This window comes from Rhinopithecus roxellana, chromosome 11, assembly GCF_007565055.1.
Source record: "Rhinopithecus roxellana isolate Shanxi Qingling chromosome 11, ASM756505v1, whole genome shotgun sequence".
In the NCBI taxonomy this organism is placed as follows: domain Eukaryota; kingdom Metazoa; phylum Chordata; class Mammalia; order Primates; family Cercopithecidae; genus Rhinopithecus; species Rhinopithecus roxellana.
In genome coordinates this window covers 61,192,484-61,220,300 of record NC_044559.1, presented here as the reverse complement: position 1 = coordinate 61,220,300, position 27,817 = coordinate 61,192,484, and the positions used below count along the sequence as shown (strand labels likewise).

At 37.2% G+C, this 27,817-nt stretch overlaps 1 protein-coding gene across 2 annotated transcripts in view; it reads left to right on the top strand.

The window, feature by feature from the left end:
- Positions 1-27,817, top strand: part of PRKG1 (protein kinase cGMP-dependent 1) — a 1,347,543-nt gene that overhangs the window by 81,431 nt on the left and 1,238,295 nt on the right. The window contains exon 1 of one of the 2 annotated variants that reach the window (XM_030940494.1): positions 6,796-7,562. The exons of the other annotated variant lie outside the window; for it this stretch is intronic. Coding sequence (XP_030796354.1) covers positions 7,252-7,562 — 311 coding nt within the window. The 5' untranslated portion in view covers positions 6,796-7,251. Of the gene's footprint in view, positions 1-6,795; positions 7,563-27,817 lie in introns of those variants that run through there. 2 annotated transcript variants of the gene reach the window in all.

Sequence of the window (27,817 nt, the reverse complement as noted above, 5' to 3'; positions counted from 1 at the left end):
TCCGATGGAGGATCTGACCAGTGGAAACTGGAAAATGAAAGTAAGCAATTTTCACTAAGTTCTCTATGTTCCTAACAGCAGCAATTGCTTTTAATATTCCACAAATAAACATTGTGAAGATTTCCCTGTCATTTTTTCCACTTAAAAGTTGTAGTCAACATAGGTGCTTTTCTAAAGAAGCTGGATGATTAGAATTTTGGTATTTTAGAGAAAAATTAGATGATTTTTCCATAATGACTCTCTACATTAACTCTTTGAGCAAAAAATTTGTATGTAATACAGTAACTCTAGACACTAGATTCTAGATGTGTAATTGTATTTTGCACTAATATCAAAAAAGTGTGAAAGTTCCTATTGTACATTTATTTATATGGTGCATGGAAACTATATGATACTTTAGATATTGCTGTTTTGGGTAACTTCTTCATTATATAGGTGTTTGCACATTTGTCTTTTAAGTTTAAATCTGGACCACTAATATTTAAAGTATTCTTTACCTACCAGATTAAATGCCTGTGCTTTGAAAAATGAATTTTTAAAAATCCAGCCTAGACCATAAAGGAATTACTGAATCTTTTCTAAAAACCAACATTAGGCGAGGCAAATGATAATGTTATAGTTAGTTACAAATACATAGTGAATGTATGCATCTCCTGGACCCCAGCCTGGAGCTCCTATCCTTGTTTCAAGAATAATACTTGGCAATATCTTGGCCCTGGAATGATATCCATTTGCTTTACTAGCCTACTGCTCCATTTGCCCTTCGTTAGAAAAGTGGATGTCTGGATTTCCAACTCATGCTGATTATAGAAAAGTCACAATTTGAAGATTCCTTAATTTGAAGTTAGGTGATATTTACATGCCTATTAAATTAATGAGAGTGGAGAGCTCCATGTTTTTCCCTACTAAGTCTTTTTGCCTGCAAAGCCCCCTCTCCCTTGAATCACTGACATTCTCACAATATAAACAAATTTTCTGACATCTTTCTGTTGCCCAATGCAGTCATTTTACCTACTAATAAAAAAAAAGTTCAATTCACCCAAATTTCTATTTTATTGTCTTTCTTACATCTTCAGTATTTTCTTACCTTACTATTTTTAAACAGTTTGCTAACAAAATTTAGGTTTTCTTTACTTTAAATTTTGGTTACAAAACCTGTAAGAAGAAAATGGCCAAGTTATATCAACTGCTAAATACTAGTTAAAATAAAATCAAGAGCAAAAAAGAAAAAAATCACAGACTGTAGAGCTATTCTATAAGCCCCATGATATCAAATCTGTTTTCAGAATCAAAATTACTTTTGAAAGTACTTTAGAAAATTTTGTGGAAAATATTGATGATTTGCCTTAGTAAAAGATGCACATTTAATATACCAGAAGAATCACTGAAATGGAACTGAGCAACTCTAACTTATTTATAATACAGGTTGATATGTTGCATGTACATATACATTAAGCTTCACATACATATACATTAAGCTTCAGATGCAGTAAAATGGTGTCTTGTGAATAAAGCATTTTAGATTCTATTTTATGCATTTAAAAATTTTATGCTTATTTCAAAATACAAAAAGCCTAATATTTTTCTTCTTGATTTTTTTTTCTTTTGGCTATTGGAAATGAGCAGCTGACTAAACAGTAGAAATAAATGTTCATTTTTTTAGATAGTTCATGAGTTTTCATGAGAACCAGTTTAGCCTGAGGCCCAATAATAACTTCCTGTCATCTTAAGAAGGGGACTATAAAAATTCATTTCACCTAATATTAAGCGTGACACTAATTCGGTATTAAATGCTAAGTACATTAGCAATTATGGTACAGTGCACTATTACTTTCCAAGTCTCTGCAGTAAGGTTTTCATCATTAATGGTTTATTTTTTTTTTCTTTTCCATGCAGAACTTACCATTTGAAATACTATAACTTGAAAACAGCCAAACTATTTAGATTTTTACTTATATCCATGTAAATATATATTTCTTATGGCCAAATCTATCCACTAAACACAATTATAGAACTAGTTCTACAGGAATTAATAAAATAGCCAGTACTTGAGTCACTGTACTTAGTAGGGAATCAATGTAAGTTCCAGTTTCTGTTAAAACAATAAAGCAAAAAGGGATCCTTGAATTATTGTCTAATTTATCAAAGTATAATTAAAATTCTATTGTTTGACTCATCCCCCTTTATAGTCCAAAGACAATTCCGGTTGTGCATTATTATTCATTGCAATAGGATGATTGCTTTCCTAAAACATATTCACACAAAGTAATGTATAAGTGGGTTTGTAATGTGCCTAAAATAATAGGTATTATCATTACAGATCTTCCTTGGTTTTACTTTTCTATCAGTAACATGGAAAGCAAAATTTGAAAATATTTATAAACTAGAGAGGCTCAGATATTTTGAATTAAATAGGGTGACCAACTCTCTTGGTTTGCCTGAGACTGGAAGATACTTAGAACTTTTAGTTTTAAAGACAGGACAGTTTCAAGCAATTTTAGGATTAGTACAATCTCTGGCAAATGGGTTCAAGTTACTGTACCCTGAACCAGAATGTAATCTTGTTGAAATAAAGACAGTTTTGGAAAAAGGAACTTTTTGAAAACCTTGCTGCTGATCTTTCAGGATTTTAAAAATTTGTCCTCTTCACTCCCTGATGCCTAAGTCAAGCAAGTTGATGTTAAGGATACTCTTCTGTCTCTGGATGCAGAATAGGACAGTAGCAACATTTATAAGTTCTACAAAAAGTAATGAGGGGTAGGGACTTCAGCTGTATGTCACCTAGTCTGGATATGAAGCCAGACTTTGCCATTGATTAGGCGAATGATTCTGTGCCTTCATTTTTCTCTAATATTAATAGAATATTAATAATATTCAACTTATAGGGTTATATGAACAGTACATATAAGAAGTGAAGGAAGTTAGTTATTTTTTGTGATCTTGATTATGATTAGCAACTTAGAACAAACCATTATGTCTGCCAGTAATAGTAGCTTTAAAATCTAGATTCTTAGGAGGACTTGTTACTTTTAGCAATCTTCTGCAAGAGGTAGCTTCTATCACCTAAAAGGCTCAGCTATATTTTTGTTTGTTTATTTTTTCCCATTCAAGATACACACATGACATGGCAGAAGAAAATTTCAAAACTTAAGATTCTTCCAGGAAATACGGTGTCAGTGGAATGGACAAGTGGATAAAATTAGCACAGTTCTTTTGGGCTAATAATGTTTTTAGTGAAGGATGATAAATTCTACAGATTTATTTTTGAATAGCTAGTATTATAATAAAGATACTTTATTGGAATAGCTCATTAAATGATTCTGAGGGTCCATTAAGGAAGACATGTCAGTTTTTATTCTCAATTATGAGGGTTGGGTGCAAGATTGAAGAGCATAATAGAGTTTAACAGGCCTCAGTTTGGTCTGGCTACCAGTAGAACTTTGCTTTTATTAAAGTTATGAAAAAGGAAGACTGCTGAAAAGCAGGTTGTGAGTTGATTATGAAATTCTAGAGTATGAATTCAGTTCCTTCAAAATTCCATTGTTCTAATTGTCAGCATCTAATGTCAAAGCTTCATCTCAGATAGGCAGTGGGGCAGGGCTCAGATCAAGCCATTCTCCTCTACTCTATCCCTGAAGGAATTTGAGGTAGACACTTCCTAATTAGCAGAAAGTAGACTTGTGCCTGATCTTTGATCTTGTAATTTAGCCAATTAAGTTTACTATATGACACATAGTAAAGATAATTTGTCTGTTAAGATGTAATTGCAGGACTTTGATTTTTCACATAAGGTTTATTTCCAGCATTTACTAAGTACAAGGCAGAAGATGTTTAAGAAAATATTGGAAACACTCAAAAGGTTGAGATGGAAACCTGATTGCTCAAGATCTAAACAGCTGGCCAAAAACATCATTGAAAAACATAGCTAAAATATTTATTTTTACTTTAAAAATGAAAGAGAAAAGGCTAGAATCCTGGATTTTGCATATGAAATTATAAAGCATTTAAGGGAAAATAAATTTTAAAAAATAACACAGCCTGACATAACTAGATTCTATTCCTTGAACACCTTTTAAAGTCAATGGTAAAAGTCATGTCTTTTCAGCTGTTTACTCTCTTTGTGTTTGTTATAACAGATGCCTGACTGTCAATATCAGATTCATCCTGGAACAGATTTTATATCATGAGATGTACATTGAAAATGAAAATGTAATGTGTATACCTCCTATAATTACATGTAGATATGCCAGCTAAAATAGTGAAAAATATTTACATATTTTAGTGTATAAAAAACTCACTTTTTTCCAAAATGCCTACATATTTTTGGTTGAAGTCTTATTTTTTATTTTTGGGAAAGTGTTTTAGTTTTTATTTTCCTTTGTACATGTGGACAGACTTCCTACAAATGAGGAAGAAGCTTCTCTACTTTGTGCTGCTCAAAAACATTAAGCAACCCCATTTAAACCCTAAATAGACTCTAAAACGTCAATGAAAAACTTGCTTAGAATATTTGTTTTCACTTTAAAAATGAAAGAGATGGTTGGGCACAGTGGCTCATGTCTGCAATCCCAGCATTCTGGGAGGCCAATGCGGGCAGATCACGAGATAAGAGATCGAGAACATCCTGGCCAACATGGTAACACCCCGTCTCTACTGAAAATACAAAAACAAGCCTGCATGGTGGCAGGTGCCTGTAGTCCCAGCTACTCTGGAGGCTGAGGCAGGAGAATCACTTGAATCCAGGAGGCGGAGGTTGCAGTGAGCTGAGATTGTGCCACTGCACTTCAGCCTGGGTGACAAGAGCAAAACTCCATCACAGAAAAATAAAAAAAAGAAAAGAAAAGAAAAGAAAAACTAAAAAAGGAAAAAAAAAGGAAGAGAAAATCCTGGAATTCTGAACCCAACCTAGCAGTTGTCTAATTATGTCCTGTACACATTGTATCAGATATATTTTTAGACATAAACTCATGGCTTCATGAACCTCAATAATAGATCTATAGGAAAAAGTCATTTTGTATTAAACATTTTCCCATGGAAATAAAGAATTCCCACAGGTTAAATAAGAATTTGGCCTTTTGCCCAGAAGAAGGAAATTTTCATGGAAGTTTTTTTAGAATACAGTGAGTTATACAAAGTCACAGTACTTCTGCTTGGTTTACTTTTAATTAAAACAACAATAATTCAGAGCTATTATTATTTTCAATATTTGTAAGTTGCTCATTTCTTCATTGCAAAAGAAAATGTTTTGAGAATGATCCATTTTATGTATCACATTTAGAACTAAATGCACTTCTGAAAGTCTGTGTTGGAAAGCAGAAAAATGAAGTGTCTTGTGTAATCTGCATTGAGAGAATTTATTAGATAATCATCTACATAAAAGAATATTTAGGACTGCGTATCTTTTGTCATTTAGTCCGGTAATTACAAAGAACCACACTTTAAATGAACAAGCTTGTTAACATACCTTGACCTCCCTCCCTCCTTTCCTCCCTTCCTCTGTCTCTAGCTTAAATACAAAAAGTTGTGTATTCAAAAGCAACCGTGTGCAAGTTATTTTGATACTATTCTTTGTTAACTTTAGAATTGCATTGCAATTCAATTTTATTTTCTATCCACTTTGTTTTAGTGTTAAGGAATGACCAAATAGAGCATTGAAGATTATAATATTGAGTGCCCAAGAATAGTGGTCAAAAGTCTGCCAATAAAGATGCTATAAAATTGGATGAGTTGTTAAAGTCTTAAGCAAATATTAGGAATTTAGGTACATATTAGGCAGATATTTAAAGATTCTATACATGTGTTCCCATGATGGGAGAGTAACACTTGGATAGAAAGGCTGTTACCTAATTGTGATCATTTTGGAGAATATTGAGTGGGCAGGGATGGGGATGGGAGGGGGTAGAGGTGGGGGTGACTGCAGTATAGTGTATAATTCACTGCAGCCGGCGTAGTCTCCCTGGCTCCTTCACGATTTTCCCTCTTCTTCAAAGTTTGTGTCAGGATGTCTTCCTGGCCATTCAAGTGGAAATACACATTCCTAACAGCTTGATTGTGAGGAAAGTAATATTTTTAAAGGTATGGTTCAGTTTCAAGATGAACTTTTTGGAGCTCAGGAATGATTTTTAACCCCCACCCTCTCCCCGCCAAATTCAGCAAATGTAAGAAGTAAGGCCCATCAGAGAACTATTCCCAGGCACCAGCTCAAGGCGGAGGGCTCATGGGGAAGCTGAATGGCCTGCTAGGGCCCAAATCCGTTTTTGGCTTTTGCCCTAAAAGAGTTCCCTGATCAGAGTTTGGAAGGGGCAGAAAGGAGAGTAACTATCTGGAGCAGGTAAAGAGTAGCAACGCCTGGGGGGGCGGGGGGGTGGTAAAATCAGAACCCCCACCCCCTACCCCACAACGCTTTCCCAAAGGTAGTAGGCTGAAAGGGGAAATTCCTCGCGGGCGCCGACTCCCTCGCAGCTCCTGAAAGGCAAGTTTCTTCGCAAGCATTAGCCACCTGTGTGAGGCGCTCCGGGTGGAAAAGGTGGTGTGGGAGAAGCGACAGCTCGGCCACACCGCTCGGGAGCTTTCTTTAGTGAGGCCGGCCGTCAAAATACCTCCAGAACTCAGAGCTTGGATGATACAGAGTCCCCTATGCCTCGTACGTCGCTAGGATCGTAGCCCAACATTCTCCAGGCTGGTCGGCTCTGGAGTCAGCTGAGGCCTCCGGAGTTTGCCCGGGGTCCTCCCTGTCCCCTCCCTCCCACCTCCCCACCCCCGAAGTAGAGCTCCCTCCTCGCTCCGCCCGCACACCCCCGGCGCGCCTCGGAGGCTTATCAGGCTCCCCGCACGCCCCGCAAGCTTCCTTGGGCGCCCGGCGCTAGGGACCCTGAGAGCTCAGCCGCTGCCTCAGAGCCCCCATTCACGTCCCTTCTTCCCGCTCCCCAGCCACCGCGCCTCCCGGCTCTTCTACCCCGTGCCGCGGCGCCCAACGCGTCTCAGGTTTAATCCCGGGTTGGACCTGCTGGTTTGCTCTCCCCACTCTGCGCCTCACAGCCAGCCCAGAGAAGTGGAATCTGCACTGAAACTCTGGGTGGCTGAAGCCGGCGGACTGGGCATGCTCAGAAGCCAGGGCTGGCTTTGGTCTCAAGTAGGAAGCTTTGGCACTCGGGAGGCAGCGGCGACTTTGGGGAAAGTTGATCGGAGAGGGGAGGAAGCCCCAAGACGCGGAGCAGCGGCAGGAAGGAGCCCCCGGCAGCCCGGAGGAGCATGGGCACCTTGCGGGATTTACAGTACGCGCTCCAGGAGAAGATCGAGGAGCTGAGGCAGCGGGATGCTCTCATCGACGAGCTGGAGCTGGAGTTGGATCAGAAGGACGAACTGATCCAGAAGCTGCAGAACGAGCTGGACAAGTACCGCTCGGTGATCCGACCAGCCACCCAGCAGGCGCAGAAGCAGAGCGCGAGCACCTTGCAGGGCGAGCCGCGCACCAAGCGGCAGGCGATCTCCGCCGAGCCCACCGCCTTCGACATCCAGGATCTCAGCCATGTGACCCTGCCCTTCTACCCCAAGAGCCCACAGTAAGCAGGGGTGACGCGCTGGGTCCATGTGGCGCCCTGGCGGTGGGGAGCTGCGGGTCTCTGTATTGTCTGTCGGCCCCCGCCCCTACCGCTTGCCATGTCTGTCCTCATCCTCAGAAATGTTTCATTTTAACGGGCACTTCTTGCGGGGCTGTGCACGTTTCTCAGAGCCAGACTCACTGCACATACGTTGCCTTGGTGTCTTTGTCAGATGTCAAGGTATTATTTTTAAATATACATATACATTCGTATAAGCCACCTAGTGTACATAGAGTTTGAACGCGTCCCAGGTGTGTGTCCGACCGTGTGTGTGAGTGTGAGAGAAGAAATAAAAAGCCCCCCTGTCTCCCAAAAGCCCTGGCAAACCAGCCCAGCTGGAAAATCCTAAATGCAGGCTCATCAGACTTGAAATGAAATGCGTCTGATATCACCCATACTTTCTATGCTTTTGTGGCTCTCCCAGATTTCTCTACCTGCTGGCGCTTCACGCTGGTACCCTTCAAACCTGACGTGCTTGTCATCATCAAAGTGTGAAACATAAGCAAATACGCATAGAAAAAGGAAGAATTTTTGATTTCCTGAATTGGATGACATTTACAATCCATAAATGGAAGACTAGTCTGTTGATTTTGAAGAAATATTTTTTCATAACATATGAGGGAGAAGATTGCTTGTTTTCCTTAAGGAACGTGCATAATGTTACTAATGGAGCATCTCCATCTCCCAAGACGTGGTTGCTTGTTTCCAGGGTTAGATACAGATAAGCACACTTACCTTATTTAAAACGTGGACCCATTGTTTGCCTTACTCTTGGCTTCTAATGCAGCCACTGTGGCATTGTTCTAGCCTTTTAGAGAACTGTGCAATTCTGATGTTAGTGGGCTTCATAACTTGGATGGAAAAAATTTAATGAAACTTGTTATACAACACTCAACTCAGAGTTCGTATAGAGAGTAAAGCTACAGGAACATGAGGTTAACAGAGAATGTGGGAGAGCACCCAAAAGAATGGCATTTTAAATTAATAGATAATAACATAATTGATAAAACCAAGGATGTTACTGCTTACTCTACTACTAACGACATCACATTGGCTGGATGGCACGTGTTACATAATAATGCAAGATCCATCGAAACCCTCCACTTCATAAACACAACAAGTTAATATAAGGAGAAAGTAAATACTCGATTATCTCTATTTGTATTTATTGGATATTTTTTGGGGGGAATCACAGTGTGTACCAATCGTTACTTTTGAAAACTTAGAGTTATACCTATACATGTTGATTCCCATGGAACATTTACTGTTCATGCAGGCTTAGTTTAGGGAGGAGTTTGTATTCTGCGAGGGAGGCGGAAAGAGACAATAAGGATAAACATTTCTGAGATTCCGACCTCACCAAATTGCCCTAATAGTTCAGCAGACTTAGGTCTGCCTTAAAACCCTGAGTGATCTGAATAAACTTCAGCTTTCTCTGGTAAATTAATTTGCAGTCCTGACATGCCTGACTGTTTTAGCTAACGAGGTACAGGACCATCTCTTCTGGGCCATGTTGTGCATAATGAAAAAATAACTCAAAGACAGCTCTCTGCATCTTTAAACATTCCATAGGATCTCATTTTCGTATCTGCAGGACTTTTGAGTGACACAGAGCAAACTCTGCTTTTACAAAAAGACCATTTTAATAGGTTTCATTGTGAAGCATGTTCAAGCCAGCTGATAACTCCAGTTAAACATTCCATCAGAGATTTACAAGATTCTAGGCAGTAGGGAATGAACTATACAATGTGATAAGTTTAAAAGCCTCTTTGTACATGACTTGTAGAATAACTAGATTGAAAAACTAACAAACAGAAAAGGTCCAGAGTGGAAAATAAAGCTGGTGTGGCAAATGATTTACAGCCTCCCATTATATTACACATTTTATCTATCAAACAATGCTGTGTGTCCTGACACTGATTTCTTGCTAATAACTTGTATTTTAAAGGACTCAGCTCTTAAGATATTGCCATGATGTTTTGGGTGACTCTGAAGTATTTTATTGAGGAAAATGATAGAATGCCTTCCAAGCTTAAATAATTTTGGAAAAACATCTGTTCTTTTTTCACACTTACATAAAGAAAACTAGAAAAAAAATTGGCTTGAGTAGTAGAAAGTGTACCTTTCTTAGGGAAAATAGAAGTACATTGTATTCAAAATGAATAAATCTTATGTTATTTGAATGGTTGTACAAGGTAGCTCCACAAAGAGTTAAGAAAACCTGCCAAACCAAAGAAGACTTGTTTGCATTTCAATGTATTTCACTATGAATAATTTGATTACACAGACTTACTGGCAACAAGTGTTTGTGTCTTTATATTTCATCTTTACTACATCTTAAATGTAGCCATCTTTCTTAAACACACATATAGATTATTGTGAGTTCAAGTTAAAATGAAGGTATCTAAATAGACACATTAATTTTCAGCTCACATTCATGCTAGTTTTTGATTCTGTTTTTTTTTTTTTAGATGTAGGTAACTGCCCCACTAATGTCTGTTCATTTATCTAATATATGCAAATATATCTGTTTAGTTTTTGCTTACTGAGGTTGCCTTCTGAGGATTATAATTTTTTTTTTTTTAGTTCTGTTTTCTTGGTAAATTTGGTCATTTAAAAATAGTGTAAAATATAAATTAACTTAATAACTTGAATCATCTTAACATTTTTGGTTTGGAATTTTTCCTGTAATGTGGGAATTGGAGGGAAGGTTCTGTCAGATTCCAGCACACAGACAGGACACTCCTACTATAACTATGAGGTAGGAGGAGTGTTTTTATTGATCTCTTTCACAATCTGTATACAGTACTCATGTGAAGCAAAGAATTGATGTAGCAAATTGGAATCTATATTCCACTGCTACCAAATAACTCCTTGAGAATGTAAAACTACTAAACTCTATTTGGAAATAAATTGAGCAAACAAACCCTTAAAATGAAAAAACAAAACCTAAGCATTCATTATGTGAGATCAGATAGCCTGTTGATTGCCTATATAGACTAGTTCTTATGGACTTAAGTAATTTTATTTCATGAAGTTTCATTCCTGAAATTGATTCCATATCATGTTAGAACAGTCTCTGAAATTTTGATCTAAACCCCTTATCTTTTGAAAATATTCCCAAATCCTTTCCATTTTAATGTCACAGGGTTTCAGTCATTTCAGTTGGATTACATAGACTTGAGTTCCTAAAAGTTGTTAGTTTCTTTGTATTTTTGTAAGCTGTTGCTTTCACTCCAGAGGTAGCTGAATTTCAGAGAATTGTGACATGTTTTAGTTTGTTTCCTTTTTTTTTCTTTGTTGTTGTTGTTGATCCGGAGTCTCGCTCTGTCACCCAGGCTGGAGTGCAGTGGCACAATCTCGGCTCACTGCAACCTCCACCTCCCGGTTCAAGCAGCTCTCCCACCTCAGCCTCCTGAGTGGCTGGGATTACAGGCACATGCCACCATGCCTGGCTAATTTTGTATTATTTTTTTGTTTGTTTGTTTGTTTTAGTAGAGATGGGGTTTCACCATTTTGGCCAGGCTGGTCTTGAACTCCTGAACTCAGGTTATCAGCCCACCTGCTCCTCCCAAAGTGCTGAGATTACAGGTGTGAGCCACCACACCTGAAGTACTTTGGAGGAGTTGAGGATAAAAATATTTATTTTTATTTTTAGGGAGGCATTAATTTTAAGAGATTATTTGATCTTTTAGACTTTATACTAATATATCTCAAGAAAAACAAAATGTTCCTAAAAACTGTATATTAAATTCTGTTGGAAGTTGAGAGAATTCTAGAATGCTAGTGCGATAATAGATGGCATAATATAAAAACATACTATGTCTTGAAAGGTAGAAATTTAATTCCAAAAGTGCCCTGCAGCTCAATTCAATACTTCTATGGGATTGCCTGTGACGTGCCAAATATTGTAAGGCATTAGAGGTAAGAGCTACATAGGTCCTACCATCCAGGAGTGAACAAGGGGTTAACAATACTGCACAAGTAAATATTCTAGAAAGTAGATAGAGTAAGGGAAGTCACAGGAGAGATAACTAAGACAGTTGGCAAAATACAATCAAGCCTGTTTAGTTTTATGGTGTCAGAAACTCATGTGGAAGTAGAAGGGTTAAATGGCTGTGATTTAGGTGAGTGGAAATGAGAGGAAAGAGGGAGGGATAGAGATAGGGATTGGGGAAACATATTACAAGCCATTAGCAAAGTGACAGGACAGAAAAAGAAAGCAGGGCCTCTCTGGGAATTGGCAGCAACTGGTGGCTGTGCTAAAGTACTGTAGTGGGAACTGTGGAAAAGCAAGTTTAGGCCAGTGAGAATGAGAATCTCAGTTTCTATGATTTGATAAAGTAGGTGAGAGGGCATTCTTCTGGGTTTTAGAATAGCTAAGGCTCATTTGTGTGTGTGTGTGTGTGTGTGTGCGTGTGTGTGTGTGTGTGTGTATGTTTTACACCAAGGACTAATAGTTACCCACTAATACAGTTCTGAAAGCCAGAATATCAGTTCAGCTTTCTAACCCCCACCATCACAGTCCTGTTGATAGTTATAACTATACCAACTAGGTAAGAGAAGTTAATTTAAGCAAACAGCAGATGATTAGAAGTCTTAAAGAAACGAAGTTCCAAGTTCCTTTTTCCACTCACTTCCAAATGTTCCCATTGAAAATAATCGAATTTCATGCCACAGACTAGCACTGCAGATTCCTCACATACCTAGGCAAACTGAACATCATGAGAATTGAACCTGAAGTTGTTTTTTTGAAAGTCATCTTTCTTGTTTTTGTGGAGGAGTTAAATTCCAACCTAATGTTATTCTAATAGAGTTTCCAATATAAGGTTGTTTGCTAATTTGACATTATAGTTTATGCAATAGAATTGAAGTCCTGGAAGCATTTATAAAAATGTATGAGACCAGGGGGCTAAAACCCTATTAGGGCATTTTGAAGCACACTCAAGTTGCATGCCCCCAAAATGGATCTTATAATGAAGATACTGGTAAGCCCTTAAATAGAATGGCTCTAGAAACTGCCTGAGAATATAAATGACCAGCCTCCTTGCTCTACTGGGCCACATTTCCAAGCTCCTGATACTTGTTCTTTGGATTCCTAATGGGAAAGGGTAGAAGAACACAGATGATGTTTCTATTGTTGCTGTTTGCAGGTTATAAGGCATATGGACACATTTTTTTTTTTCTGTCTGCCTAGCAGTGGAGGGTCTCCATGGTATCCTAGCAACCATATTCGAACTCCAGGATGCTGCTCTTTATGCCATCTCTACCATAGGTGTTGCTGTCCATCCCAAGAGACTGGGTCTGTTGCTAGCATTCCAGATCCTCTAACTTGAACCTTTCAAACTCAGAGAATGTAAGACAATGTGATAAATAAGCACATGCTGAGAGCAGCATTTACCAGTATGCTCAACAGCTTATTATGCAATCACATCCTTGGCATTTTGAATCCTAATCTGAATTGTTGAGCTGGTATTGTTTGCCACCCCTTCCCCGACAGCCGTTCTCTGCTTCCTCGCACTCAGTTCTGACACCGGTTCTACTTCCCTCTCACCATCTTCTGTAACGACTGTGTTCCTCAGCATCTCCTTAACATTTATTTGCTGAGAAGTTCAGTGCGTGCAACCTGTTTGAACTCTGTAAGTATAATTTTGTTCGTAAGAGCAGAGGAATGTTCTCCCTCCAAAACTGTCATGTAAATATAAACAATAGCACAAAACTTCAGCTACACAAAACAGATGTTTAACGCAAGATGTAACTAATAGTACACTCTCAAAAGTGTCTTATTTCTGAATGGATTTTATAAGCATACTACTCTCCAGCTTTTTTTATTGCTTATAAAATTCATATAAGCATTCCTTCTGGGGGCTCTAGAGGAGACTCCATACCTTGTTTCTTTTCAGCTTCTAGAGGCTGCCTGTATTTTAAGCGTGAATTTTATAAGCAATGAAAAAAGCTGGAGAGTAGAGTGAGAAGAAGAAATGCATATTGAGGGGACAAGAAAGGGCAAAACGAGATGGGTATTGGTAAAGCTATGCCATATTTGCAAGGAAGCTGGAAAATAGTGATAGGCTTTGTGTGCAGGTAAACAGGTGACAAGACTGAAAAAGAACTTGCAAGTAAGATGGTACTTTATGGATGAAGACTGCCATAGAGAAGAGACATGCAAATTGGAGTATATCGAAGGCTTGTCTTCTTAGGGAGCTATACTGAAGATAGTTTCCCTTTAGACCAGTGCTTGTTTTGAATGCATTGTATTGTCCCTTTGAAATACTCCTTAATCTGACATCAGTGAGGACTTGGTGGTATTTGTGCAGCCCACAGTGCAGAGGACAAGAATAAGGGCAACAACTCAGTGCTTCCTGTTTCTGGATACAAAGGGTCAAGAATCACACTACTCATCATCATCAGATTGGGTAACATTTATGGAGCACTAACTCTGTGCCAGGCACTGCTCTTGTGCTTTATATAGATTGCCTCTTTCATTGATTGATTGATTGATTGAGACAGGTTCTTTGTCTTACTGTCTAGGCTGGAGTGCAGTGACACAACAGTGGCTCACTGCAGCTTCAAACTCCTGGGCTCAAGTGATCCTCTCACCTCAGCCTCCAGAGTAGCTAAGATTATAGGTACATAACACCACACCTGGATAATTTTTAAAATTTTCTATGGAGACAGGGTCTCGGTTGCACAGCCTGGTCTTGAACTTCTGTCCTCAAATGATTCTCCAGCATCTGGGCCTCCAAAGAAAGTGCTGGGAATACATATGTAAGCCACCGCACCCAGCCTGATCATCTATTTTTTAGGATGCACACAACCCTGTGAGGAAGATTCCAGATTATCCCCATTTCACAGCATGATAAAAAGAACTCTGGGGCGCAAAGAGGTGAAGCAACTTGCCCACAGTCACACAAGGTTGATCCTGCATTTGAGCTCCAGAGCTTTTCTCCTTAGCTGCTAGGCTGTCTTACTGTCCAAAGGGCCATGGGGATTAGGTAGTTGCAGGAAAACTTTATGAATAACATATAGGTTGTTCTCTGGGGTGTATCTGTTCACCAATAGTTAAATAGGAAGCAGAATGACACTGGGAATAGTGGAAGAAATAATGTAGGATGGCAGTTCCCAAACTTTCCTGCACATTAGAATCACCTGGGGAACATAAAAATCCAATTCCTAGATTGTACCACAAACCAATTAAAATCAGAATGTCTGGGGGTTGGAAGCTACATATCAGTAATTTTTAATGAGTCTCCAGGTAACTTTAAAGTGCAGCAAAATTTGAGAACCACTCTGATAGGAAGATGACAAGGGGTGTGTGTGTGTGTGTGTGTGTGTGTGTGTCTTTGTATGGTGTGTGTACGTTTGTGTGTGATATTAAACAAAAGACCAGGATAAAACGTTCATCTAAAGAGTTGAATGTCTCTATTGGCTAAAACCTTTAAGCACTAGGGGCCTGCAAAAGCATAGCTGGATTTTTTGCCAAATTATACATGTAGACAGTTTAGTTGATGCCTTGTTGTTTATTTTCCTAAATAAGTGATCATTTCCTTTCCTAGCCCATTGGTTCTCAAACATAGCTGTATGTTACAATCACCTAGGGAGCTTTAAAACATATATTTGCTGGGCACCACCTCCAGAGACTATGATTTAATTGCTCTGGGGTAGACCTGAGGTATAGGTATATTATCTGCACTCCCAAAGTGAATATAATATTCAGCCAGGGTTGAGAACCTCTGCTGTGACCCATTCAATGTTGATTGTTACAGACTACTTGAATTCCTGTTCTTTGGGAAAGCACCCTTCTCGTTTCTTTTTGAGCAACCCAAATCCCTGGCTTGCAGTGGAGCCAGGCAGCTTCAGCTCTGCAATCCCCCTGGCGTCTGAATCTGTCAGTGTCACTTTAATCTCTGAGGTTACCTGTTAAGGACCTGGGGCACACAAAAGTGGCAGCAGCTCTGTTCAATGGGTAAATATGTTTCCCCTTTCCTGCCAGCCAGGGTTCCTGGCCAATGTTCAAATGTGACACACACTAGGATCAGCCTTCGTCCGAAGTTTTTGTTTGTTTGTTTGTTTGTCTGTTTGTTTTTTAATTCTTGCTGAGGGCAGCTGCCTCTGTAACCAGATAGTTTCTTTGGGTCCCAGCTCCTGCTATCCAATGCTAAGTTGAAGGTGAAACAATGAAGAGCGCCTCTTGGAAGAGCAATCCTGGGCTTGTAGCGTCTCTCCTTCTGGTATGTGATGTCTCTGCAGCCAGCTACAGTTTTTTTTTTTTTTTTTTTTTTTTTTCCTACAGATATTTTATCCTTTTAAGGCAAACAGCATGAGCTCAGGCTGAGGAGTACTTTCTGAGGAGACTTCAGAGAAAGCAGAACTAGCACATCAACCTTTCAACCCCCTTTCCAAGTGGCTTGGTTTAAGTGGACAGATCTGGGCATTGCTGGCAGATGAGAGGTCTGAGATGACACCTGCAATAAAAGATCTTGGTGTGTCCTTCATGAAGACTTCCAGGGGAAATGAGAACTCCTGAACCCTGTGGTCAGATCTCACTGCTGCCCCTGTTGCCAGCTCTGCGTGTCTTTCCTGCCCTCTGTTCCCTTAGATCCTTGTTACAAACTCCTCAAGGTGTTGCCAGTGGTTTCTGATAGGAGCCTGATTATATTTGTAATTTAATCATTATCTTCTCAGTTGAGGATCAGCTAATATAGCACTTTATATAAGCAATGAAAATAGCTAATATGATTGCAAATACTTTTTGATAAAAATAATCTTAGATTCGGAGTCAGCAAGGAGCTTTTCTGTCTTTTCCCCACTCCTAAAATATGAAAATGTATTCAGCTGACAGATAGTATGTTAAAACAGAATAGATGTAATAAGGCTGCCCAGAGGATTGGTGACATTAATTATGCAGGGAAGTTAATCATAAGTAAAGTAAACACTTTCATTATGAATCCAGCTTCATGGAGTGCATTTGGTTATTGCACGTAATTGGGGAGGGATAAGAGGAATTAGAAACAATGAAAAACATGACCAAAAGCATGTGTTTAATTATTATGACTTAGCGGTTAGAAGCACAATGATGGGCAGAAGTTGGTGGTAGGACACTGGGAAAATATCTGTGTTTTTGCAGTCTTTTATTCCAGCCTATGAAAGGATGGGAGTTCATATAAAAAGAAGAAATTAGTGACAATTTACTACCAAAATATACTACTTTCACCTGAATCAAAAATAAAATAATGTTAATTACTTTTGCCTTTCTAAAGATCATAAATGTAAATTAAACTTCAACAGATTTGCTTTAAGATAGATGTAATTTAATTCACTTCTACATAGAGGTGGAGAGAAAATAATGTAAGGTATTTACTTATGCTTTATGCCCAGCCAAAGCATAAGTAAATAGTTTACATTATTTTTATGGGATTATAATATACATCAAAACAGATCTAATGTTATTGACCTTGTAATATTTAGTTTCATTTTCTCACTTTTAGACTCTACCTACTGTTAAGTAACATTGTACTTCTTTGAACATGAAGTAATTATAGTATCAGCCAGTCAGTTTAATTTGGTTAATTGGATTGAATGTCAGTGATGACAAATACACTCTAGTTAAGCAAAATACTTGGACTATTTTCGGAAACAATTGTATTATGGTGATATCAAGCTTTCACCAGATCTTGACCAAGGAATAAGGAGATAATGTGAGGAAAAAACGTATCTTCTGGGTATACTGTACATCATCTTAATGGTCCAGTTTTATCAGTAAATTATGGTTTTGACAATACTTCTAAGTCTGGACTGAAAAGAAAGAAGAAAATATGGTCAGGACAAAAAAGAAAAATGCAAAATCTAAGTTTTGTTCCTCTGGAGTTATTGCCACAGATGGAAGATAGGGTGTGTTGGTCATAAGCTACTATGCCTGCAGGTGGCTGGCAAACATGCTGTAAAAGGAAGCACAGCTCCACATTTCCATCTTCCTAATACCCACCTTACCTAAATCACTGGTGACTAAGTAACACGTTTTGTATTAAAGTGAGTCAGAGAAGATAGCCTTAGATTAGATTTGTGCTGGTTTGACAGAGTGTCACCATATCCTTCATAGAGAAATATTAAACATCTGAAAGTGACAGGTACCATTTTGCTAAGCCTGTGTTGACAACTCATTATGTCAGTGGGCAGAGAGAAATAAGAAAATATGCCTTGGAATGAACCGTAGAGTGTACACTGCATGCACTGTTGAGTACAGAACTTTATGTGAATCATGGTCTTCATTCTCAGTAATTGCTACTCTTTTATTCTGGAACTTTTGGAGGATATCAAAGCTTAGAAAAGTATGCCCAAAGACACTTAGAAAAGTAAGAGTAGTGTTTTTTTTTTTTTTTTTTTTTGGCTGGGAGATCAATTCAGTGAGTTCCTCTCTGAGCAAATGGATTGTACTTAATGTAACTTTTTTTCAGTTCTGAATGTTAGAGGAAAATCTTATTCCCCCATAGTGTATGGTACAGTGCAAAATGAAAGTACTGCTCAAAGTTTGTAGTCATTCATTTAATACCTAGCTTTATAAAAATGTAATGTGAACTCCATCATACACTTGTATGAGCAGTGTTTCTTGTTATAGATCTGAAAAGCTTTAGAAATAATGTGAAAGACAGTATGCTATGATTTTTAAAAATAGTTTTAGCCTTGGTCAGGAAAAAGTCATTTTTCTCTTCTTCAAAATTTTACTTCAGATTTTTTTGTTCTTCATAAAAGAAAAATATGACTTGAAAAATTATAACTTGCCTGATTCTGCTTTCCAGATGTTTTACCATTACTTAGTATGGAGACCTGTATTCTCTTACTGGAAAAAAAGGAACTAAGTGAGAATTAAGTGATTCCCTGTTTATGTAGCACTGAATGGCATAAAAATAAATAGATGTTACTTTGAAACTGTCCTCATGGAGAGGAGTGGCAAATAAATAAAATAAGCTCACCATGAATGAATTATCTTTTTTAACTTCTTGACACCTTTTACATACTTCATGAATTTATCTAGCCTTTGCCTTTCTGTTGGTTTGCCTAAGGCACTAACATAGTTATTTTCCATTCCGTTTGGCTTTTGGTGGGAAATGCTCAACTTAATAAAAGTATTTTCTTTCTGATAGATAACAGCTAAAAGAGTGTAGCCCATGTCCTTTCCAATAACAATAATTGGAGAAGAAACTTCCAGAAATAGAGAATTTAGGCACTTAGAAGCATTATGTATACATGTCTTTGGGTGTTTGAGTGTTTTTAAATAATTATAAATAACTTGCTTCCGAAAATTCTGATATTTGAAAAGTATCCATTAAAATTCATATTCTATTCATTATATAATCACGATAGTTTTAGGCAACTCACACCCTTAGAAAATGGAGATCAGAAGAACCAATATTGAAATATTTTAGTGAATATACCAAATTTGTTGTGCAGACAGGTGAATCAAGTTGAACAAACAGATTACTAGCTCCTTTATCCTGAAGTGTAAAAGCAAAAACACTGATCATCAAAGAGGAGGATACTCTTCCCGAGTGACCCTTTCTCATCTGAGGTTCGTCTTATCTTTTGGTGCTGCCACTGAAGTCCTGTGCTATGTAAGTCATCTATCATAATAGAGCAGTGCTCCATCTTCTGGATTCTTAAGGGTTACTGTCAGGGTGATGGATGGAAAATGGCTCAAGTATACATTTATTTGTCTTTTCAAGAGTGAGATTCTCTGCTAGATGGTCTTAGAGGTTATTAAAGAATATCTCAGCAAACCCTTGCTAGTGAGTTTTTAAATCATCTCTGACAGCTTTTCCCTCTTTCTTGACTCCGTTAATAGATTTCAACACTTCTTTTTGTAGTTCAATCCATTGCTTTATCATCATGAAAGGAAGAATATAATATTAATAACTTCTCTTGCTCAAACTAAGCTCACTTTTTTTTCTTCATTTTTCTTCTGGACCTAGAAACAATTTCTTCTCCAAAGAAATCTTTGATAAAGGGAAATAGTAATTGTTACTTTTTAGCCTTGTCTTTAATGATGAATTATTGATGATGATGATTATAATGATAACTACTATTTGTCTAACTATATACCATATATGTGATCTCATTTAATTCTCATAGCAATCTGATAAAGTAGCTACTATTATCATCCCAATTTTTCATATGGAGAAAATGAAGCACAGAGAAATTAGGCAACTTGTCCAAAACAAAACAATGGACTGAAGTGCTGCAATGCGGGGTTATGTAAGCCCAGAGCTCATGCTCACTCTCTATACGCTGTGTTGTTTAGCTCTTTGTTTCATCAACTCATTTTTAGCAGAAGTCTCTTGTGCAGTTTTGTTTCATTTATATAGACAGCTCTTTGGTAATTTTTAATGTACTGTATACCCATACTCATGATGATCATGGGTATATTCTCTTTTAGAGACTAGTGTGCCTTAGTATCATGATAGTTCTTTCAATAATACTGTATTGCTACTATATTCACTTCTGATTTGTTGTTTTGTTTGGTTTTGTTTTGTTTTGAGACATGGTCTCACTCTAGTGCCCAGGGTAGAGTGCAGTGGTGCAATCTTGGTTCACTGCAACCTCCGCCTCACAGGCTCAAGTGATCCTCCTGCCTCGGCCTCCCAAATAACTGGAATTACAGGTGCATGGCACCACATCTGGCTAATTTTTGTAGTTTTTGTAGAGATGAGGTCTTACTGTGTTACTCAGGCTGGTCTTGAACCCCTGAGCTCAAATGATCCACCAGCCTTGGCCTCCAAAAGTGCTAGGATTACGGGGATGATCCACTGTATCCAACCTCTATATTCAAATTTTTATTAAACACAACTACATATACCTAAAGCATTTCTAGCTGATTCATACATAGAAAGTTTTCCCCATCTTGTACTTGTGTATTTTGTTTGTTTTTAGTTTCAAATTTTTAAGTAGCATCTGCTTATTCCTCTTGAATCAAATTTCCATTTTGAAGAAACATTCCCTCAATTTTTCCAATGGTTTACTTCCTGACTTATTTCCCTCTTTTCCCTTAAATATTAATGTTCTTAATAGAAAATTTTTGAAAGTGTACCAAATGCTTTCTGATTCTTTATTCTAGCAATTAATACAAGTTTCTATGGATTGGTTTTCAGGTTTTTTTTTTTTTTTTGGTTCATCATTTACCAAATATTTATTAAGGAACTAATATAGAGTAGGACTATAGTATATGTGTCTTCTTCTCACTCCCATAGCATTGAATATGTGAAAATTAGTGGTTGTAGGTAATATGCTAAAAAAGACACTCCCTTGTTTCTTCTAACATGGATTGGACCCAGCATTCCTAGGTTGGAATTGTGCTTCCACTTCTCAGTGTTTGGGTTTGTGGTGCTGTGTACATTTTTTCCATATCCATCAGAGTTTGAATTTCTATATTTTGATTGTTATTGGTTAACAACTACTTCCCCCAGAAAGTGGTAAGTTACATGAAAACAAAGTCAATTTCTCTGTTGCTCCATGTTACATCCTTGGAGCCCAGAAATGGGATGGCATACAGTAGTTACTTAATATATATATGTGTATATTGTCAAGTGAAGCACAAGATAAAACTACTTCATGTTTCTGGCCTTTAGATACTTCAGTTTTTAATTTCCAGTTTTAAACGTTGGAAACCTGTGTCACTGAGCTCAGTAGAATTTCCAAGCATGTTTGGTATTACATTTGGATGCTTTGGGATGCCTTTGTGGATTGCCTGTGCTCCAAATGGTCATGATGGCCACTGTCACTCCATACTGTCTTCATCTAGCCTATACCCCTTGTTTATGTTACTGGCCTGCCCTCTGAAGGCATTTTCGTTTTTCAACTTAGGATTACAGTTATGAAAAGTTCCTTCTAGTTTGAATAATCTGTGATTTGTAATGCCTTTCCAAGGAAGCACACTTGTTCTCCAACACTAATAAATTTGTAATCCCAAACTCTGCAGCATAAAATCTCATAAATTGGTTAATCTTAAAAATAAGATAGACTGATTGCTAATAAATACAAGCATCAGATTAGTGGAAACAGAAGAGAATCTTTTCAAATTCTTACTAATTTTATTTTGCAGACACAGCCAGAACACGCACTAAGAAAATCCTTTCAAATTTAGATATAATTTTTACTCTCCCAAAATTCTTAAAGATTTAAAATTATGAGTTGGTAGAGACCATTAATCTCATAAGGAAATACTTTTTAACTAAGTGCTTGCCTCCACATTAATCAAAATAAACCCAGGAAAAATGTAAAGGTGGAATTTGCTTGTATATTGTATTTTAACTCTTCAGGATGGAAACTGGGAACACCTAATGCTATAAAAAACTTTTCACCTCCTCTAGTCATATGCTTATGTGAGTATCTGAAGTTATTTTTCCAGGTGACCTATTTACCAATGCAGCTATAGATTTTGCAACATATTAATTGGCTAGAAAAATACATATGTGTATGATTTCATTTATGCCTCACAATATCTGAATACATAATGGAAGACAGATCATCACTGTTGTACAGATGAGAAAATTAACGATCAAAGAGGTAAGGTAATATAACCTTAATCTAATAGTTCTTAAATGTACTGTAAACTCAGTAGGTCATCAGACCTAGTTCAACCCATTCTTCACACTCTGTGGAGCATTAATGTACTCAGGAGATTACCTGAAGAATCCACTGAGTCCTGTGATTCAACAATGCATTTATGGAAATTGCAGTAGGTAAGCTCAGAACATGGCATATTCAATGGATAAGAGAATGGGTTCTAATTTAATTGCTACTTTACTACTAACTAAGTGTGTAATATTGAATCTGTGTAATCTTCCATGTTCTTACTATAAATGAGGATTATAACATATATCATGATTAGAGATAATGCTTGTGAATCCCTCAGCACAGTGCTCAAAACATAGTATGGGGCTAAATAAACAGTTGCTGTTGAGGTTCTCATTACTATCATAATTTTTATTAGTTTTGTTAAACCATTTTCCATTGTTAAAGTGCTGTGTACTTATCTAAACCAAATGGAAGAGCATGAGATGGAAAGAAGTTCAGTAATGACAAGGTCCTGGAGCAGAGCCCAGCACAACCCAGCTTGGCTTTACTGAGTATGACTCAGAGGAAGATTGAGTGACAGAAAGGATCCTACACAATTTCTGTGTGGGATAACTGTGGGCAAGAAGGGTTGAATATAGGCAAGTGTGAAGTTCCATAATAATGTTATTTATTGTATTCAATGAGCAGTTATAGGCCTACCAAAAATTTAAGAATGGATTGATGAAGTTTGTACTGAGCACTATGTATTTAAACAATGCTAAAAAAAATCATGAAAATAATTGTATTATCCCAAAGGAAAGCTGTCTATGCTCTAAAAGACAGGAAGTATTAATATTTAGTGGTTATTCCATGCAGATACATGTATGTGAAATTATAGTAATGTTGTTCGTAACATTTATTTTAGCATTTGCAGCTACTATATATGTAGACTATGGCATTGCTGCTCTGGAGGAAAGTTTTAAAGACCCACTGCTTTAATGATTTGATTTCAGTCCATCAAAAGTATTTAAAGAAAAGTAGCTTTTCTGTTTCTTGAAATGTTTGCATAGAAGTCATTCACTAGTGATGGATTTCTATTTGAAAACCATTCATTCCCAACTTGAATGTTTTCTGTCCAGACCAAGAAGCTATCATGTGTCGAACATAATAATCTTAGCTTATAAATGCTTTCTGTTAATGACCTTGATACTGCATCTCAAGATGTCTTTTCAAAAACAATATGATTGTGGGTAAAAGCAATGATAACAGCCCTGCTTGCCTGTAGAGGAATACATTAATGGTCTTGGACATATTCTTGACAGTCATGATGATGAGCTGATAATGGAATGCTTCAGAATAAAAACAAAAACAGTAGTTTATTTTGAGATGTGTCATGTAATACAAGAAAGATTATTTGTAACAGCTTTATTGAAGTATAATTTGTATACCATAAAATTTACTGGTATACATGTAAAATACAAGGTTTTTCACTACATTGATAGACTTGTATGACCATCGCCACAATCCAGTTTTAGAACATTTCAATTACCTCCCAAATTTCCTAGAACCCAATTGCAGTCAGTCGCTGCTCCACCCCCAGGCCCTGGCAACCACTAATCTGCTTTCTTTATTTATAAATTTTCCTTTTCTGTACCTTTCATATAAATAAGCATTTTATTTTACAAATATGAATTTACTTGAATGACTATGTGACACAATTTATAGCTTATTCAATGAAGTTTAGAATGCTAAGGTTGTATTTGGACCCAGGGCATTTGTTGTTATATTGGACACTAAATGTCATTAGTGTCAGACAAGCTCAATCATGGCCTAGTTTTTGTTGTTGTTTCTGGAGGATTGAAGTATTTAGTTTTGTACCTAGATCAGGTATATTAGTGTATTAATGACCTGATTAGCAGTAACAACAGCAGTAGTAGCAGGTTGCCATTTTTAGAATACTTATGGTGTTCAGGCATTCTACTGAGGATTAATATACCTTTTGCCTCTAATCTTCATAAAAGTTCTGAAGTAAAGGGAGTAATTGCTTCATTTTAGGGACAGCAAAAATAAAGCAAGCTCAGAAAAGTTAAGTAATTTGCCGAGATAACCTGATGCTGCCTGTGCCTATACTAAGAATGATTAATCTTGAGGTACTCTGGTAAGCAAACTGTATGGCTTATACTTTTCTACAGCTTTACAGTTCTTTCTATTTTCTTCAGCACTAAGATTTTTCCTTGAAATTACCTTCCAACTTGCTTTTTTTACTTCCTGTGCAAATTCTACCATGAAGTATTAAAAGAACAGAGTCAACAGGTTAAAGATAAGCACTGATCCCTGAGGTGAATATAGAATTGATCAGGGAGCTATTTGTGAAATGAGAGAGGCAGAGAGGAAAGAGATTTGATTCATGAAATAAAGGAATGGAGAAGCATACATGAGAAAAATGTAATACAAAATGACTTTACAGGCTTAGAGAGAAAGGGAGAAGTTTCAGTTCTTTAGATGTGTCTGAGGTGATGATTCCATGAAGAAAGTGGAGGGTTTCAATTAAACCTCTCTTTTGAATAGAAACGATTTTAAAAGGAATAATTCTAATGGGTTCTTGTGCCAGTGAGGCTGAAAGCAGATGAAGAAGATGAAATGGTCTCTAATGTCGGTGGTCCCAACCCCAGTGGGTCATAGCTGATTTAGGTGGCTGAAGCTGACTCCACTTTGTCTCACTAAGGATCCTGGCTTGCTAACTGGCTGGCTGTGTTTCCCAGAAGCCTTTCCTCTGATGCCTATCAGTCCTTCCTGGTGCAAAGGCTTCTGGGTTATGAGCCAACTGGGGATGCTGCCAAATCTGTTGCTTATTCAGCAGTGAAATGAGGTAGCACTGTTAGCTTGTTTTCTTATTGTGCAGGTACCAGAAATGAAGTTTCAGTGTGAGAGAATAAAGAATAGTCTTACTTTGAGGATTTACTGGATATTGATAAAAGGAATTTCATAGACAATAAACTGTTCCATGTGTTTACAGTAAGTTGAGATTTAAGAGTCAGTGACAGGTTTTTATATTTAAATAAGTAATAGTGAACAATGTTTGTAGGTGGGAACCAGCTTGGATAAATAACTAGGTACAAAGCAATTAGGAATTCAAAATATTAGAGGTATACATATGTATACACATAAAGGATTTAGAGGATTTTATAAAAATGCATGTGATGCAACAGGATTTTGAAAACACACTATAAATCGTTGTGCAGGTTGATACTATTTCTATGTGTTTTGTTTGTTTGCAGAGTCCAGAATGGTGAGCAATGCCTAAAAGATATAGAGACCATGTGGTTCTCAAAGCATGAGCCCTGGACTAACAGCTTCAGCATCACCTGGGAACTTGTTAGAAATGCAGATTCTGAGATATCTCTCCAAACTCTTTGAATCAGAAACTCCGGGCGAGGGCTAGCAATCTGTATTTTAACCACTGCTCTAGGTGATTCTGATGTGTCTTAAAAGTAGAGAACCCCTGGAATAATATAGGATGGGAATTTAGAGCTGAATGTGGCAGACTGTATAATGAACACTATTGGAAGCAGTTTATCCTAGTGCCCAAAATAATAATGGAGCAGAGATTTATAGTTAGGAGCTGTCTCTCCTTGCACTCTGCTAGTACTTGACTTGATATATATATGTGTGTGTGTGTGTGTGTGTGTGTGTGTGTGTATAGCTTGATATATAATATATATAATATATATAAAAATATATGTATATTTCCCTTTTATTATTCTTGTAGCTCTCAGCTTCTAACAGTTCTTTGCACTGAGTCTGTACTTGAAGATAAATGAACATAACAATTGAGACAGAGTATTAAATCTTAGTGTTAGCAATTAGGAAACAAAACAGAATATATCAGTGTTCTCTGTGTTTTCATTTTGTATGGATTACTTATTGAATGGGTCATGTTTGGTTTTGAGCTATGAATATAAGAAATTTTAAAAATTAAAATACATGCTAGACAATTAAAATCTGTAACATAAATGCATAATTCTTACCTGAAGCCTTTGGATCCCAGTGTGCTTTAGAATCCAGATTTTTTTTTTTCTTTCAGGTTTTTGAAAGGTATCATGAAAGATACATGTAGAATGGATTCTGTAACACCCACTGGGGGTCTAGGACTGCGCTCCATAAAAAACATACCTACATTTCTTCAGCAAAACATATGGATATTTACCGAAATAGGAAACACAAAAGCTACTGAAACCCTTGTGGTCAAATTAGGTTGGGTTTTGTGAACAAGTGAGTTTCTGCAAATGTACAAAGCTTTGGTGTTTAGAGTTTTGGTTTTGGCTTTATGTGTAAGGGTTTATAGACCTTACAGTCTATAAGCAAAACTAACATTTATATTTCAGAGTTTTTTTTCATCTTCAAAAGCTACATTAGTCCACAATTAGCATTTGAGGCACTTGAAGCTTAGGGAAATTAAGTAACTTGATCAAAGTCACAGCACTGTATACAAATAAAAGCTGAATTTGAACTTGGGTCTGACTGAATCCACATTCCTTACTGTTTTCCCTACAGAGCTCTGTTCCTTAAAATCACCCGTTACAGATAAAAAAGGCTATAAAAGTTGCAAAGTGTATCCCTTTTATTATATAATTAATGACAAAGACATCTAGAGGGTTTGTGATCTATAGTAACATCACTGCTAAGGGGCACATTCAGAATCTAGGTCTCTTAATATCTGGAATATCTGGTTCTGTACCCTCTCATTTTCCATGCGGACTTATAGTTTCTGGATGCTTCTAAATTATTGTTCTCAGAAAACATGGTTGTTGCAGAGGTAAAGGCAGTTTTCTTCAAGTTTTTCTCTTCTATATGAACTCCCAAAATGTTTTGGTCAAACAGTGTGGCTCTCCATGGTTTTGTAATCAAATATCTAAACACTGGTAATGTACACTTAACTCAGGTACGAGCGGAGGGCTTTATTTACTTGGCCACAGCTAGAGTGTATTGTAATTCCCTGTTTCCTTAGTTGCCTTGAAGAGTAAAGTAAGCAATTTCATTTAAAATTAATAGCCCCAATCTTGTTTTTACCTTATTCACTTAGGAAAACCTTATAGTTAACAGCATTTGCAGTTATTTTCAGCACTATTTCAAGGGAATTCTTTGATAGCAGTCAGACCGCATGCCCGGCTTTGCTGCTTTTAGACAAACTCAAGTATTGGCGCAGTGTGATACTCAATACTGGGGAACTGCATTCTGAGTCAAAACAAATTAGTTTACTGTCTGCTTGAGGACTTTACAGCTTACACACCTTCCCAATGAGATTTGTAAGAATAAATTTTTGTAAATCAAGGGTTTGAAGCCTCCTAGTGAAATTCACATTTAAGGTAGAAACAGTATTCTTCATTTTATTGCAGGCAAATGATTCAGGAAAAATAAATTGAGGGCTTTGGGTAGGCTAAAAGCATCTGGAAAACTTTAGATGTATTGTTTTTACCTCTTGTTTCAGAGATAGAAATATAACATTTTTAATCATGAGCTTTTATGTTTTGTTTGTGCTTGAATTTATGTGTTATATGCTCCCATAAAAGTTGTGTCTGTGATATCATTACATAAGAATTAGAAATAGGCAACTCTTTTTTGTTTAATAAATTTAGTAAAGTTTTTTTTAAATGGTAGATAAAATTAAG